Source organism: Schistocerca serialis, chromosome 3 (assembly GCF_023864345.2).
Source record: "Schistocerca serialis cubense isolate TAMUIC-IGC-003099 chromosome 3, iqSchSeri2.2, whole genome shotgun sequence".
NCBI lineage: Eukaryota > Metazoa > Arthropoda > Insecta > Orthoptera > Acrididae > Schistocerca > Schistocerca serialis.
In genome coordinates, this window is record NC_064640.1 from 882,137,161 (window position 1) to 882,152,362 (window position 15,202).

General features: G+C 38.5%; 1 protein-coding gene across 1 annotated transcript in view; it reads right to left on the reverse strand.

Annotated features, from left to right (window-relative positions):
• Positions 1 to 8,262: 8,262 nt before the first annotated feature.
• Positions 8,263 to 15,202, reverse strand: part of LOC126471106 (AP-3 complex subunit delta-1) — a 258,217-nt gene continuing 251,277 nt past the window's right edge. Inside the window, exons 24-28 of the mRNA XM_050099184.1 lie at positions 11,404 to 11,535; positions 11,013 to 11,150; positions 10,690 to 10,866; positions 8,739 to 8,858; positions 8,263 to 8,508 (exon numbers count right to left, since the gene is read on the reverse strand). Of these exons, the coding sequence (XP_049955141.1) occupies positions 8,407 to 8,508; positions 8,739 to 8,858; positions 10,690 to 10,866; positions 11,013 to 11,150; positions 11,404 to 11,535 (669 nt within the window). The 3' untranslated portion in view covers positions 8,263 to 8,406. The remainder of the gene's footprint in view (positions 8,509 to 8,738; positions 8,859 to 10,689; positions 10,867 to 11,012; positions 11,151 to 11,403; positions 11,536 to 15,202) is intronic.

Consider the following 15,202-nt stretch of genomic DNA (forward strand, 5'->3'; position numbering starts at 1 on the left):
AAGCAATATTATCTGCAGTGTTCATTCTTCACCAGAAGCAGCATTTTGCAGTATGTAATTGGTAAAATTGGATGTAACTAGGCACTGAATTCAGGATATTGTGTTTGCTTGCATATACAGCATGTACTAGCTGTAAGTAGGCTGACACACTATTCCTGTAATGAGTTTATGCTTCATAATATAGAAATGATACTGTGAATTGCACGTTTCATTGTTTATATTGGAAGAGTAAATCCACAGGCAACAAATGTTAGCTGAAGACAAAACCAGCTTGACTTAGATGGGTACTCATTTGTTCACGGACGTCTCAAGCCTACTGACTTGAGAAACATACAAATGGTATTCATATGTATCAAATAACCCATTGTGAATATATTAAAAATCAATTGCCTGTAGTAAACAAAGTAATAAACAGCATGTAAGGCCAGTAGCATATACAGGGTGTACATAAAGTCCGGAAACACTTTCAATTATTTGTTGCACCAGAACTAAACATTGTACAGACGTCATACATATTGCATTTTGAAGAGAAACTCTGAAAGTTTTTTTTTTTTGCAAACATTCAGGATGCGAATTATGAGTGACCCAGCTGACAGCAATATGGTAATCAAATTCTTGCCTTACCCATCCCAGCATGGCATCATCAACTGTGGCAGTTGCTTCCCGTATTCTCTCCTGGAGCTCTGCTACATCATGTGGTAGAAGTGGTACATACATGAGGTCTTTAATGTCTCCCCACAGAAAAAAGTCACACAGAGTGAGATCTGGTGATCTGGGAGGCCATTTCATGAAACAGCTGTCCCCTTCTGTAACATGGCCGACTCATTGATGCTGCAGTTCTGTGTTCAGGTACCCACAAACTTCATGATGAAAATGGGGTGGATCCCTATCCCACTGAAAGATGACCAGAAAGTCTGATTGCATTTGAGGCATCAGCCATTGTTGTAACATGTCCAAGAAGGAATATCCACTGACAGTGCTCTCGGCAAAGTGCTCTCTCACAAGAACTAGCTATATTTGTGACTAGTGCTGACTATTGGCAAATTGCCAAACTATGCTGTGGCAGTATACATGGAAAAAAAACTTTCAGGGTTTCTCTTCAAAATGACATATTTATGATATCTGTACAATGTTTGGTTCTTGTGCAATAAGTAATTGAAAGTGTTCCTGGACTTTATGTACACCCTGTATATTTACCAGTGGCTGTTAAAGGGTTAAATCTGTGATGAAACTTTCTTTCCTTTTTTAGTAACTTTCTAACATGGCTACTGAACCAGAGTGAGTGTAGCCACACCTCACAGCCTTGCTCAACATTTATTGGTTTAAGGTGTACTGTACAATGTTTTTGAATTTCATCCAGTTTTGGCCCGCATCTTCATCTAAAACCTGAATATTTGACTGACTACTCAGATACTGTGCATGCAGTTGTTCTCTAGCACTCTTGGTAAGCAAAAATAAACATTGCGTATAACACACATAGTCACTGATGTTATGACAGGTCCGGTTCCCTATGGTTCCCAATTTTATAATTTCAGGACTGTTGGCTGTTATGAGATCTTATGACACTGCACTCACGAGGTTGTGCTCAAAGTACCTGCTCAAAATTATTTTTATAGAAGACATTAATAACAGTCTCACATGAATCCCAGTCTCTGGCACCAGTCCTAAACTCATGAGACTCCCATTCTATAACTGGCAGTTTGAAATCTTTCCCAATTATAATAGCATGATCGCGAAACTTACTTGAGGTATGCTTCAATTTTTCTCTGAAGCACTCTGCTACAATGACTCCAAAGGCAGATGGTCCATAAAAGCATCTTATTAATATGTTCGACCAACCTTTGATGCTTACCTTCACCCAGATTATGTCTCATTCACATTCTGTTATAACTTCCCTAGATGTTAGTGAGCTCTTTCCAGCAGTAAAGATGCCACCACAGTTTGCGTTTAGCCTGTTCTTGCTGTATATATTGTAATCTGAATTTCGTATTTTGTGACTATTCACTTGTGTTTCATCCAGCTTTCCATTTCAAATACAATGCAGACATCATTACATTTAATAAATGGGACTACTTATGGGACCTGGTTTAGGCCTTCCATCCAGGTCCAAACCAGATGTCTACAGTCGATTCTGGGTATGGTGCTATGTATAGCGAGCCTCATTCTTGCCCCTCATCTGAGGCTAGCTAATTTCACCAATTTAGTCAACTGTGTAAAGGAACTGAGTATTGGCTCAGAACCCTAGCACAAGTGTCATTCATGTCAACCCGAGATGCTATTTGCAACTGGTTGCATCCACTATGTTCAGTAGCCTCCACACCATCTCATGTGAGGCATTCCAACAAGCCTACCAATTGCTCATTAGCCTTCTTTCTGGGCCTGCCTCCAATTGTCTCACAGAGGTACAGTACCCACTTAATGCTGGAGTTCACAATGACCAACAAATCCACTCACCGTGCTTGTCTGAACATGAAAAATCTGTCACTGGCTCATGTGTGCTACCAACAATGCACGGCAGTTCCATCCTATAATTGACTTCTGCATGAAGGTATGTGAACCCACCACTGTCCGTCTCCACCTTCACAAACTGATCAGATGTTGTACGTCAGAAGACACAGTGACATTGAGATTTCCAAGGGATTCCGATGGCACCATGTGTCACAGCTTTCACCTTGGTGCCTCGGCATCACTGCAGCTTAGGGGAGCAGCCTGAAGCCTTATGAAATGTTGTGAACACATCTTCCCACTGTTTCTTGACAGTGGCAAATTCACCTATGTCCACACATGAGAAGGATAGTCCCTTCTACTTCTAACTGACAACAAAAAGATAAAAATGGTTACAAAAAGGAAAAGTTAGAGCTGCTATATGAGCACCGACTCAAAAGCATAACTACATGGCACATGAGGCAGACAATAATGTGTGACACTACAGTAGCACTTATCGATCCCGTAATTCTTGCTTGATTGTAGTCTGTTTTTTGTGTATGTTTGGCAGGTCTGTCTCATTTCAGATACTTCTGCCTCGGTCTCAATAATTCAAGTACATACATTTTGAACTGACTGTATTCCTCATTAGAAAGCAGTGAAAAGTACCAAAATACAGGCACAGCTAGAAGGTAGGTCTACTATTGGAATAAAGTACCATGCAAGAGTAAAATTATGCCTTATGCAGAGACAAGTATGTTATATTCCTCCTGTTCAGAGATCAAATCATTACTAGTATCATCAGAGGTTAGTTGTCCCTCCCTTCAGACCTCTCTCCCGTTTGTGTACGATATTCTGGCTCAGTCAGGTACTGTAATGTGTTTTAACAGATTCTATCATGACTTGCTGATATGTGGCAGACAATGCTGAATCTAGATCCCCACATGCAGAAGTGACAGTTGTATACTCCATTATCAGTGGATCAGAAATCCCAGCACAGTACTTACTCAGTAATGGATGAAAGTTGGATCCTGGTTTGGAGGATCTATGGTCTGCACAATGTTTCCCATTGTTTGTTACAGCATTAAGGACACCCCACCTGGATTGAGTTCAAGAACTGTTGCCACAATATCTTTTGCTCTTTTTAATAATGTGACTGTGTTTTTCCCCTCCACTTCACCAAAGACCGCATGTTTCTGAGCATATGGTTTGCACTACATGAAGCTCCATATTTCTTCCTGAATTTATGGAACCTCTCTTCAACCCACCAGGGAACACATTGCCTTTTAAGCTGCCCTAAAGATTCTGGCATGAATGTATCAACTGTGTAGTGTATTTAGCTGGTGTATAGGTAAGAGAGAGAGGGGGAGGGGCAGGAGCGGAGGGGGGGAGGCAGGAGTGGGGGGGGGGGGTTATGCTTAGAGAATAATATGGTTGATGGGGGACATCAACATCAATACTCATGGCCATGCTAAAGTGTGTGCAGAAGCATACAGCTATTCAGCTTCCAAGGAAGGTTTCTGTGGTGTCACCGCCAGACACCACACTTGCTAGGTGGTAGCTTTAAATCGGCCGCGGTCCATTAGTACATGTCGGACCCGCGTGTCGCCACTGTCACTGATCGCAGACCGAGCGCCACCACAAGGCAGGTCTCGAGATACGGACTATCACTCGCCCCAGTTGTAGGGACGACGTAGCTAGCGATGCACACTGACGAAGCCTCGCTCATTTGCAGAGCAGATAGTTAGAATAGCCTTCAGCTAAGTCAATGGCTACGACCTAGCAAGGCGCCATTAGTAGTTTATTGCCTGAATCTACAGAGTCTCACTTGTATCGTCAATAGCGATGTACAACAAGGATGGATTAAAGTTAAGTATTCCAAAAGCTATGTACTTTTCTTTATAGCATTCATTACGCATCCTGTTTCAGACCTATCTCTAGCCTGCGTGAGTTAACGTGTGCCTTTCGGCTACTTCCGAGTGGCGTGGCTGTTAACCTACGCCACAACAGTTTCCATGTGATCCATCCCCAGAGGCAGGTGGAAGTGAAGATGCATAGCATCTTGTGTGATTTAAAATCCCCACAGAGGAGAAATTGATGGGCAAGTTGTTGTGAGAAGGTATGTGAGAGACTATAGTTAAATTATCAAGGGGCAGACAATGGGAATACATCACTCTGTCTACCACATACACTACAACAGTGAGTACTTTTAAGTTCCTCTTGATGGGTATAGGCCAGAAGTAATTTGTATATTATACAAAGATGACCACAGCATTTTTGGTCATCTCCAACATGAGACTGTTCTTTCTGCACAAACAAAGTTTGTCACAAGATCTGAAATGCATCTTTTGTATAGATACAACATGGGATTACCTTGTGATGGTAGTTTCAGTTCCTATGCATTTATCCTGAATATATTTATGTTCCACTGTTAGATAGAGCCATTTTACTAGAAAGGGTTTGTGTTCTTGTTCTCCTTTTCTTGCCATTGAGAATTAAATGCAGAGGGTGAAAAAGCATAATCATGACATTGTTCCACCACACTTGGAAAGTGAAACTTATAATGACAAATAAGTACAATCCAGAGAGAACTAACAGCATCCACATATCTAAAATCACACATAACCAATTTTATACACTGAAGGATGAAAGAAACTGTTACACACATGCATACTGAATACAGAGATATGCAAACAGGCAGCATACAGTGCTGCAGTCAGCAACACCTACATAAGACGACAAGCGTCTGGTGCAGTTGGTTGGTTGGGTTAAAGATGAAAGGGACCAAACTACAAAGGTCATCGGTCCCTTGTTTCATAAAAACACAGAGCACAGGGGAACTATCCACCAGTCAAGCGAAGCACTAAAAGAAAAACTCCAGGGGAAGAAAAGCCCCATGGTCCATTGTAAGACAACATGGAAAACAGAGCACAGCAACAAAAACAACATAGAGAACAAAGGCAGAAGGAATTAAAACTGCACAGCAGAGAACTGTGGCTGGCTGATCACGAAACTGGTGCAGTTGTTAGATCAGTTACTGCTGCTAAAATGGCAAGTTACCAGATATCAGACGGCTGAAGAGAATCATTCAACATGACAGAAATGCAATCCTTCCGCAAATTGCTGCAGATTTCAGTGCTGGGACATCACCAAGTGTCAGCGTGGGAACCATTCAACGAAACTCATTGATATGGGCTTTTAGACCCGAAGGACCACTTGTGTACCCTTCATAACTGCAAGACACAAAGCTTTACACATCAGCTGTGCTCATCTACACAGACATTGGACTGTTGATGACTGGAAACATGTTGCATGGTCAGATGAGTCTCATTTCAAATTGTATCAAGTGGATGGATGTGTATTGGTATGGAGGCAACCTCATGAATCCATGGACCCTGCATGTCAGCTGGTGGAGGTTCTGTAATGGTATGGGGCGTGTGCAGTTGGAGTAATGTGAGGCCCCTGATATGTCTAGATACGACTCTTGACATGTGACACATATGTAAGCATCCTGTCCGATCACCTGCATCCATTCATGTCCATTGTGCATTCTGACTGAGTTGGACAATTCCAGCAGGACAATGCGGTGCCGCCCAATTCCAGAATTGCTACAGAGTGGCTCCAGGAACACTCTTCTGAGTTTAAATACTTCCACTGGCCACCAAACTCTCCAGACATGAAAATTATGAAGCATATCTGGGATGCCTTGCAACATGCTGTTCAGAAGAGATCTCCACCCACTTGTGCTCTTACGGATTTATGGACAGCCCTGCAGGATTGTTGATGTTAATTCCCTTCAGCACTACTTCAGACATTAGCTGAGTCCGTACCATGAAGTGTTGTGGCACTTCTGCATGCTTGCGGGGGCCCTACACGGTATTAGGCAGGTGTATCAGTTTCTTTGGCTCTTCGGTGTATTTTAGTATATTACTTAGAGAAACTCAGGTTTTATGGAATTGAAGGCTATACACACAGCTGGCTTGAATCATACTTAATGAACATAAAGCAAAAAGTTATGCTGAATAATGTTGGGAGGGTGGTAAATTCTAGTGAATGGGGAGTTATCACAAAGGAAGTCCCACAGGGTTCAATTTCAGGTACTCTGCTGTTCCTTATTCATGTGAATGACCTCCCACTTAACATTCCACAAGTGGAACTGGTACCTTTTGCAAATGACATGAGTGTTATAATAAATCCCATTCCAGAAAAAGCAGCTGAAGATGTTGTTAAGGATGTCATCCAAATAATTATTAAGTTTTTCTCAGAAAATGACCTCTCCCTTAATTGTGAAAAAACTCACTATATCCTGTTCTGTACACTGAATAGAGTCATACCGACAATTGATGTAGCATATGAACAGGGCTCAGTTAACAGGGCAGATTTCTCCAAATTTTTGGGTGTTCACATCGATGACACCTTGAACTGGAAGAAGCGTATTACAGAGCTTCTCGAACAACCAAGTTCAGCTGGAATAGTTTTCTGGGGTAACTCACCACTTAGACGTAAAGTATTGATTGCACAAGAGAGAACAGTGAGAATAATTAGTGGTGTTCACCCAAGGATGTCGTGTAGGCACCTTTTCAAGGAGTTCGGTATTTTAACTGCACCATCAGAGTACATATATTCGCTAATGAAATTCGTTACAAATAATCCCTCTCAATTCAGTGAAGAACAGTGATGTTCATACGTACAACATTAGAGGGAAAAATGACCTTTCTTATCTGTTATGGAAGCTGTTAGTTGCAAAAAGGAGTACATTATTCAGTAACAAAAATCTTTGATCATTTGCCCAACAACATAAAGTGTCTGGCAGGTAGCAGATCAAGTTTTAAATCTAGCTTAAAATCATTTCTTTTGGACAACTCCTCCTACTCTATGGAGAAGTTTCTGTTTCAGAAATGGTTTAAAAAAAGATTAATTGTACCTCTAAATGTAATTGCATGTGTAGAACTAAAAATTTCAGTAATATTAATATTAGCACTATTCATGTGTGTATATATCTTGTAACTTGACTTGTTCCACATCATATCGATAAAATAACCATGAAAATGATCTACGGAACATGACATAACTAGAACTACTGTCTGTTTTGGGTTGTTTTTAACAGAGGGAGGAAATAACTATTCCAGAAGTTTAGGTGGGAATCACTCTTTATGTGCCTGGCAACTGCTTAATGCTTCAGCTGTCTGTTGAGGGCAAATGTATCCTCATACAAAGGTTTATAATGCATTTTTATTTTTGCATACAGTAGTAGTTTAATGTGTCTATAATGAAAATTTGTGCACACTGCAGGTCATTCTTTAGACGGTTACTTGTATAGTGGAAACAATACCTGCTTCCAGAATACAGATCCTTTTTTAAATGTCAATACTAATCACTTCATCACAGCTACTTCAAATATCATGAATCACTTGGAAGTAGCACCATTTGAGTCATCCTAACCTTACTTCAACCAAGTCAGGTTCCTGTGTGAACACTGAGAACAGCTTAAGTGGTTTTGCAGTTAGACACATGTGCTGTGGGACAAAGGCCTCTTTTTACAATTTTCCATGCATTATGATCTTCAATTGTACACACTGATGTTGGTCCTACATGTTTTCTAATGTCATTCATCCACCTTAAATTGGGTCCTTGCCTTAGCAATTTTTTACCTCTTGGAATCAAGCAAAGAACTTCCTTGGTTGATTTTCCATCCAGTCACATTCCATTATCATTATACATAACTATGCTGACTTTTATTTTTGACGTCAGACTGTTTCATTATTCAACTTCCACACATATAGAAGAATTTGATGCAAGGGAGTAGGAAGATGAAGAGAACTTCAAAAACAATAAAAATTTATGTAGAAAACTTTTTAATGAACATAAAAAAGAATAACATGTCTGGACAAACACAATCAATCATTCAGGAAGATTCATGTCAGCACTTTGACTAAATAACAGTTCATATCCCAGACCCCCATTAATTAATTACAAAAGTAATCAAGAGCCAGGCTGAAGTAGTTTCTCTATTTCACTGATGATATTGCTTAGTAGCACCTCATTGTCACTTTTACCATCAATTGATATTGCTGTACACGAACGCTGAAAAAATTTGTATCACAAATTAGCAAGCACCAAGAGACAGTTGGACAAGTCAAGGAGAATATAAACAATTTAAAAATATGAGAACAATTTCCTCTCTGTGTGTTATGCTATATGACAAGACCCATCTCAATTACTGGCTGAATGTTCATTAATCAATGAAGTACGATGAATAAAAAAGCATGTCAAAAAATGAAAATAGTATGACATTACTTTATACAGATACTTACATCCACCTTAAGTAACAAACATATATGAGATCCATCAACTGATCGGCTGTACAAAGATGCTGTATTTTCAATTTGTTCCACAAGAACAAAATTACAGTGGAAACAGATCTGCGATATCATCTGAAATAATAACAGAAATAGGTGCACTTATGTCAGCAGAAAATTATCTGAATTCATTGCATGTCTCATAACATATCACACACAAATTTCCCCATGCTACAAAAACTGAGCAAGATCTCATTGGAGACACTTTTAGGTGGATGACAGTTCAAATCCGGAAGTCAATAAAATTTAGATTTTCCAGGGTTTCCTTAAAGAGCTTACAGCAAATGTTGGGATGTGACCTTTGAAAAGCAAATGGTTGGCTGATTTAGAAAGACTACCCAACAAATAAACTGCACCACGTTTTATCTGCCAAAATGTGGGAACTTAAGACTCAAGGGGGCAAAAATCTTCATCATGAAAAAAAAGTAAAACAATAACAAAAATAAAGACCGTATGTTCGAAAGTGAGTCTCAAAATCTGCTGCTGGATAACATTCAATACTGTGTTGCTCCACTCCGAGCATTGTAACATGCTGGAAACCTTGGTGTGCTGTCCACAAAGTAGTTGAGATGTTGCTTCTCTGCTCACATTTGCCTCACTCTTTGATTACCACTTTTCTAATGTCGTGCAATGTGTGACGTATGTTTCTGTGACAAACCACTGCAAGTTTTAACTGGCTCCAAGCATGATGAATCAGGGTCATGTCACCAGATACCGCAGACCATTCCATTTGTTTGAAATCCATCCCCAGGAGGAAGCAGTTCACAAAGTGCTACTGCATGATGATATTTAAAGACAAACACATTGCCAAAGTCTTGTCTGTAGAGGAGGACAACATGTTGGAGGACCCTGTATCAACATTGCACAGCCCTCAAATTATTCTTGATACAGATGGCATCATGGTCTATAGCTAGTATCTGACTATTAATCAAAAAATATTGTGTTCGATCCCAGTCACTGCATAGGTTTTGAACAATGATCATCAGCTACAGTACCTGAAGATTTCCTGTATAAAGAATCATCATCATTCAGCCTACAACTTGTGGGGGTGGGGAGGAGAGAAGGGTATATAGGTTCAGGTGACCCTCTTGCCCTGCAGTGGTAAAGAGACTCTAAAGGGAGAAAAATCAGAATTATTTAATAGCATGAGTCCGTCTCATTTGTATCTTTAGGATGAGACTGCCAAAGAGAAGGTGACCATGACAACAAGAATGAAAACAAAAAGTTCATATTCCAATGATACAGCAAGCGTGACAGTTATCCGTGTAGGAGGTAGAATCTGTTAGCAAATAGAATTAAAATATTTAGTCTTACACTTATGACACTTGCAACTAAGAAGTAATGAACTTCTGAATCAATGTGGATACGGCTCATTTTTATTCTCTACATGTCAGGAAACTATTTCTGAAAAGTTGCCACTCTTTCAATATAGATGCCAGCTGTTATCATTTTGTTAACTCATGTTTTTTTTTTTTTTTTTTTTTTGTTCATTAATAATGCACGAAGCAATGCACGAAGCATTTGAGAGATTTACTGAGGGAGATTCCAAGTTAGTTACGATTTTTATAACACTTCTTTTAGTTCAGCAAATACACGCAATACCTAGTAACATATATTTTGCTGCCTTCTTTAGAAGTTGTTATTAAAGCATCATTCAGTATGTGAGGAAGTCTGCGAAATCTGATAGAAGCTTCAGTAAAGAGACATAACCAGAAAAAAAAGAAGAAGAGTTCCTTTATATGCTAGAGCTAAATATTGAAATTAATTGACATATTTAAGTAAATGTATTATTATAAAAACAGTGCACTAATAAAATTAAGCTTAATATTATTTGATGTTGCATCATATACATACATTAATTACAGCAGACAAAATAGTGTATTCAGATTTAATCTTCGTATTTTACCTGAGCTGTGTCTTGCATGATATTCTTAAGATGAAATGAGTTGTGGTAGGGAAGCTGCCCACTTGTAAGTAGATCAGACACTGTATCTGCTCCACATACTCTGGCCATCATAAAAGTTGAGCATGGAATGTTGACCCAGAAGTCCAGCTTCTCATGTGATGACATGTCATCAGATGACTGAAATTGGGTACATCAGGGAATAATAAAGGTTTCTTTGCTTAAAATTTACTTAATAGTTAAGTGTATAATATATTTCTACTGTCATATTTATGATATCCCTGAATGTAAAATACATTGGTATAAACCTAAATGATAATGGTTACCTGAACCATATAAGTAAGGGTTCCCCGTAATTTATGAGACTGGTCAACGCTAAGTACTCGGAAAAATAGCTGCAATTCAGTTGAGCCACTGGGAGGTAAGGTCAAATTAAGATTTAACCCATAATCATCATTTAGCTCCTAGAAGTCAAGAACGGCACATTAGTAACAATAACTGAAACATGTGAAAAAAAAATCAACTGCAACAGGAATCTCAAGAATGGTGTTTTTTGATCAGTGAACATTTAAATCAGCATCTTTCATCAATATAGTAGTAACTTCAAAATATGTAGCTGTACCAAAGAGTTCAGCATACTCAATATCTTTTTTTTAGACACTTTTTTTTATTTTGCTGTTAATGATTTAATTTCTTGAATAGATAAGTTTTACTTACTGGTTTTATTAATTTCACCAAAGATGTATTGCTGACTGAGAAACAAAATTCTTTCAAGAGAGAAGGTGACTGATTCTTCAACACTACAGTTATAGCCACCTCATCAGTTTCACACAGGCTCGTTCCATACACCTGCAAAACACAACATCGAATTGCAGTAAATGATGCCGAGAGAAAATTTCCTGCGAAACAGTCATGATAGCTTTCCCAGAAAATTACCTAAAACTAGTGGTTCAGGCGCCACACCAACGATAGAAATATACTATACTCATTCGTAACATAGAAACCCAACCTCTTTGAGGATCTTCACAGAAATACTGGGGTCAGCAATCAGTAAACGGGCACCTAGGTACAAAGGTCTTGGGAAATGAGCAAAGAGTGTGTATGTTCAGCAAAATGATAACAATACACACTCATTTTCCAGTTGGTATCTTGAATATAAGAGATATCACACGATCTATTCCAAAACTTCAAGAAATTTTGATCATAAAATTTTGATCATATATTAAGGCTGCCAGTGACACAAAAATCAGTCTCTAGACACTTGTGGATGAGACACGAACCAAAATAGAAATCTACTGTCTGCTGGATATTGAACCAAAATAGAAATCTACTGCCTGCTGAATACTGTCTTCTTTTGAAGGAAAGAGGAGTGACACAGCAATCAGTACTACTGGCATTGAAAAGGAGCTTAAATCATTAATCCTCAATAAGCCCCCAGAGCCTCACGGAGTCCCTGTCAAGCTCTATATGGGATTTGCAAGTGAATAGCTTCACACTTGGCAGTAATTAGCCACATATCTATTGAGGTCTTATGTTTATTATTGTATGCCGTGTGTGTGTGTGTGTGTGTGTGTGTGTGTGTGTGTCAATAAAACCATTTGGAATCATATGTTTAATGACTCATAGCTGCACCATTTTAAAAATGTGCTCTCCTCCAGCCCCTTCCTCCCCCAATCACCACAGTGAAAGTGTAGTACGTGGTGTAAATATGACTGGAAAAGCAGCCTGTGACCACTGAAAGATATTTAAACTTATATTACCATTCACTTCTCCAATCAAGGCATCCACATATCTGATCTTTGTGTTAAAAGAACTGTTATCTACTGTCAAAGTGTCACAGGTTGCGTCCAACAACTCTCCATAGAAATTGTCCATGTCTTACTAATTGACAAAAATCCAACTGATGTTGAAGTATAATCCTTTAAAATGTCTAAAAGAAAGAACAACAACTGTGACTGGTTACAGTAATTTGTATTTTAGATTGATATGTTTACATAACGGGGGAAAAAAGAGCACAGTCCATAACTAGCTACAAAAAATGAATCCCATCTATGAAAAAGGAAGTAGAACTGATCAACATAACTACACTCACACCTATTTGTAATAGAATCCAAGAACATGACTTACCAGGAACATAATAATATTATCAGTGAAAATCAGCATGGTTTCCAGAAACACTCATCATGCAAAACTCAACTCATATTCTTTACACATAATATTCTCAGTGTTAAGGATAGAGGCAAGCAGGTTAATCAGTGTTTCTAGGTTTTTGGAAAACTTTTGATACAGTTGATCTCAACACTTCCCGAAGAAAATAAATTCCTAAAGGACATCTAACAATATTTTTGGCTGGACTGAAAATTTGCTTTTAGGCATTATTCAGTATGTTACCCTGGGTAAAATGTCATCTATAGACAATGAAATAATAGCTAGTATGCTCGAGGGGAGTGTAACAGAACCACTGCTTTTTCAGGAAATACCTTAATAATTTAGTAGATAGTAGTTCTGTGAAACAATTTTTTTTTTTCTTCCAAAAGCTGTTGCAAACCAAACACTTATATGACCACCCATACTTTAATAACACTCGGGTGGATGGGATCCACTTCAGGTCAGACTAACAGGGGGGCATCATGTTTGTACAAAGAAGGGTGTTGTAAATGACCACAGGCTTTAATGAATGGCAAGAGGGTATTAAAAAAAATGTTGAAAAATCCTACCTGGAGGACACTGAAGAAGACATTGTACATCTCGAGAGAACATGCTTAGATTAATTCAGAACTGTTCTTCAAGCCAAAAATTATAAATATTTCTCAAACACGTTAGTATCTATCCCACAGTGCTCATACAGATTAAATTAGGCAAGTGACAGCTGCCTTCTGTAATGATACTTTCCCCTATACTAATATCATTTTTGAGGAGAATACTGCTTGAGCACAACATATAACTTGTGATCATATGTTATAATAAGATTTTTTGTGTACAGGGAATCAGTGGCTTTGAAACTGTTATAAAATCAATACGTGCAGGTGTTTGAAAGGATGTTGAAAACATGGGAAAGTATTGTTGCTTGGTACCATAAATAATGTTAGAAAGCTGTAACAAAAGAAAAGAGAACATTGCAGATTTAAAATGACGACAAAGCCAAAACATACCAAATGAGAGCAATGGGTGAACTATTCAGTGAACTTGGAAGGAAAATTTTACTGACCTATCAGATTAAACATCTCAAGCAGTTTTAATATCATGTAAAGCCAGTAAATGGTTCAAAATCATCTTTACAGTTGCTCACTTATCATGTTCACATCAGAACATGATTATGATGATAAAGGTAATATCAAAATACTGAATTTGTTCTACCAAAATTGTATCACTGTTTTCAATCATTGTATGAATGCTGAAATGACAGATATTGAAGTAAATGACCGTGGGCTAAAGTAATCAACTAAAATCACTTAACACTGGAAAGACATCTGGACCAAATAAGACACCTGTGAGATTCTCCAGAGATTACGTGGAAGGCCGTGCTCCCCCTTCTAACAGTAGTTTATTGTAAGTCACTGGAGCAATGAATGACACTTAGTGACTGGAAAAAAGTGCAAGTTGTTCTCTTTTCCAAAAGGAATGTCAGACAAATGTACATAATTATGGGCCTAGATCACAAAATTCAGTGCCTTGTATAATTATTCAATATGTTCTACATTCAAGCATTATGATATTTTTGTAGAATGAAGACATTCTCTCCAAACATTAATGTGGATTCCGCAATCAGAAATCTTGCAAAAACTGTCTTATGTTCTTTGACTTCCAGAAGGCATTCAATACAATTCTGGACTGTCACTTAGCGAACAGCTCTTTAACCAAGTACTGGACCAGATCTGTGACTGAATTCAGGACCTCGTAGCTAACATTCCGTTCTTGCAGGGACAAAATCATCAGATGTTGAAGTAACTTTTGGAGGACACCAAGGGAGTGTTGTACGGCCCATTAATGTTTACTAGTTTGAATGGAATCTTATTGAGAAAGGAAGAAAAGTTATGGAAAAAAAAAAAAAAAAAAAAAAAAAACCCAAACATGAAAATTTTTCCATCACATGGCATAACATAAATGGGTTTGGCTACAAATGACAGATGAATGGCAATACAACAGTCATGGTGTGAGTTGCACATTAAACTAATGCAATGCAATGTGCATGACCACACAAGTTTGTCACTCAACACTGGTGGCACTGTTAGCTAGGTAAGCCCATGCACCATGGCAAGGTCATACGACACTGGAACGAAAAATCAGTTTTTATTGCCCTGAGGCCAAAAACCACATAAAAAAACAACAATGACATCAGTTTTTAATTGTCATGATACTGGCGCAAGAAATGTTCAGTATGCTGTCTACTGATTTCTGCCGCAAGTAGAAATCGAGAAACTGAATGTTCCACAACAGATTGAAGAGTCTCAGCGGTCATGTTCAGAATGTGTTGTGCAATTTGTACCTTCAATTCAGCTACTTTTGTAGTTGGAGC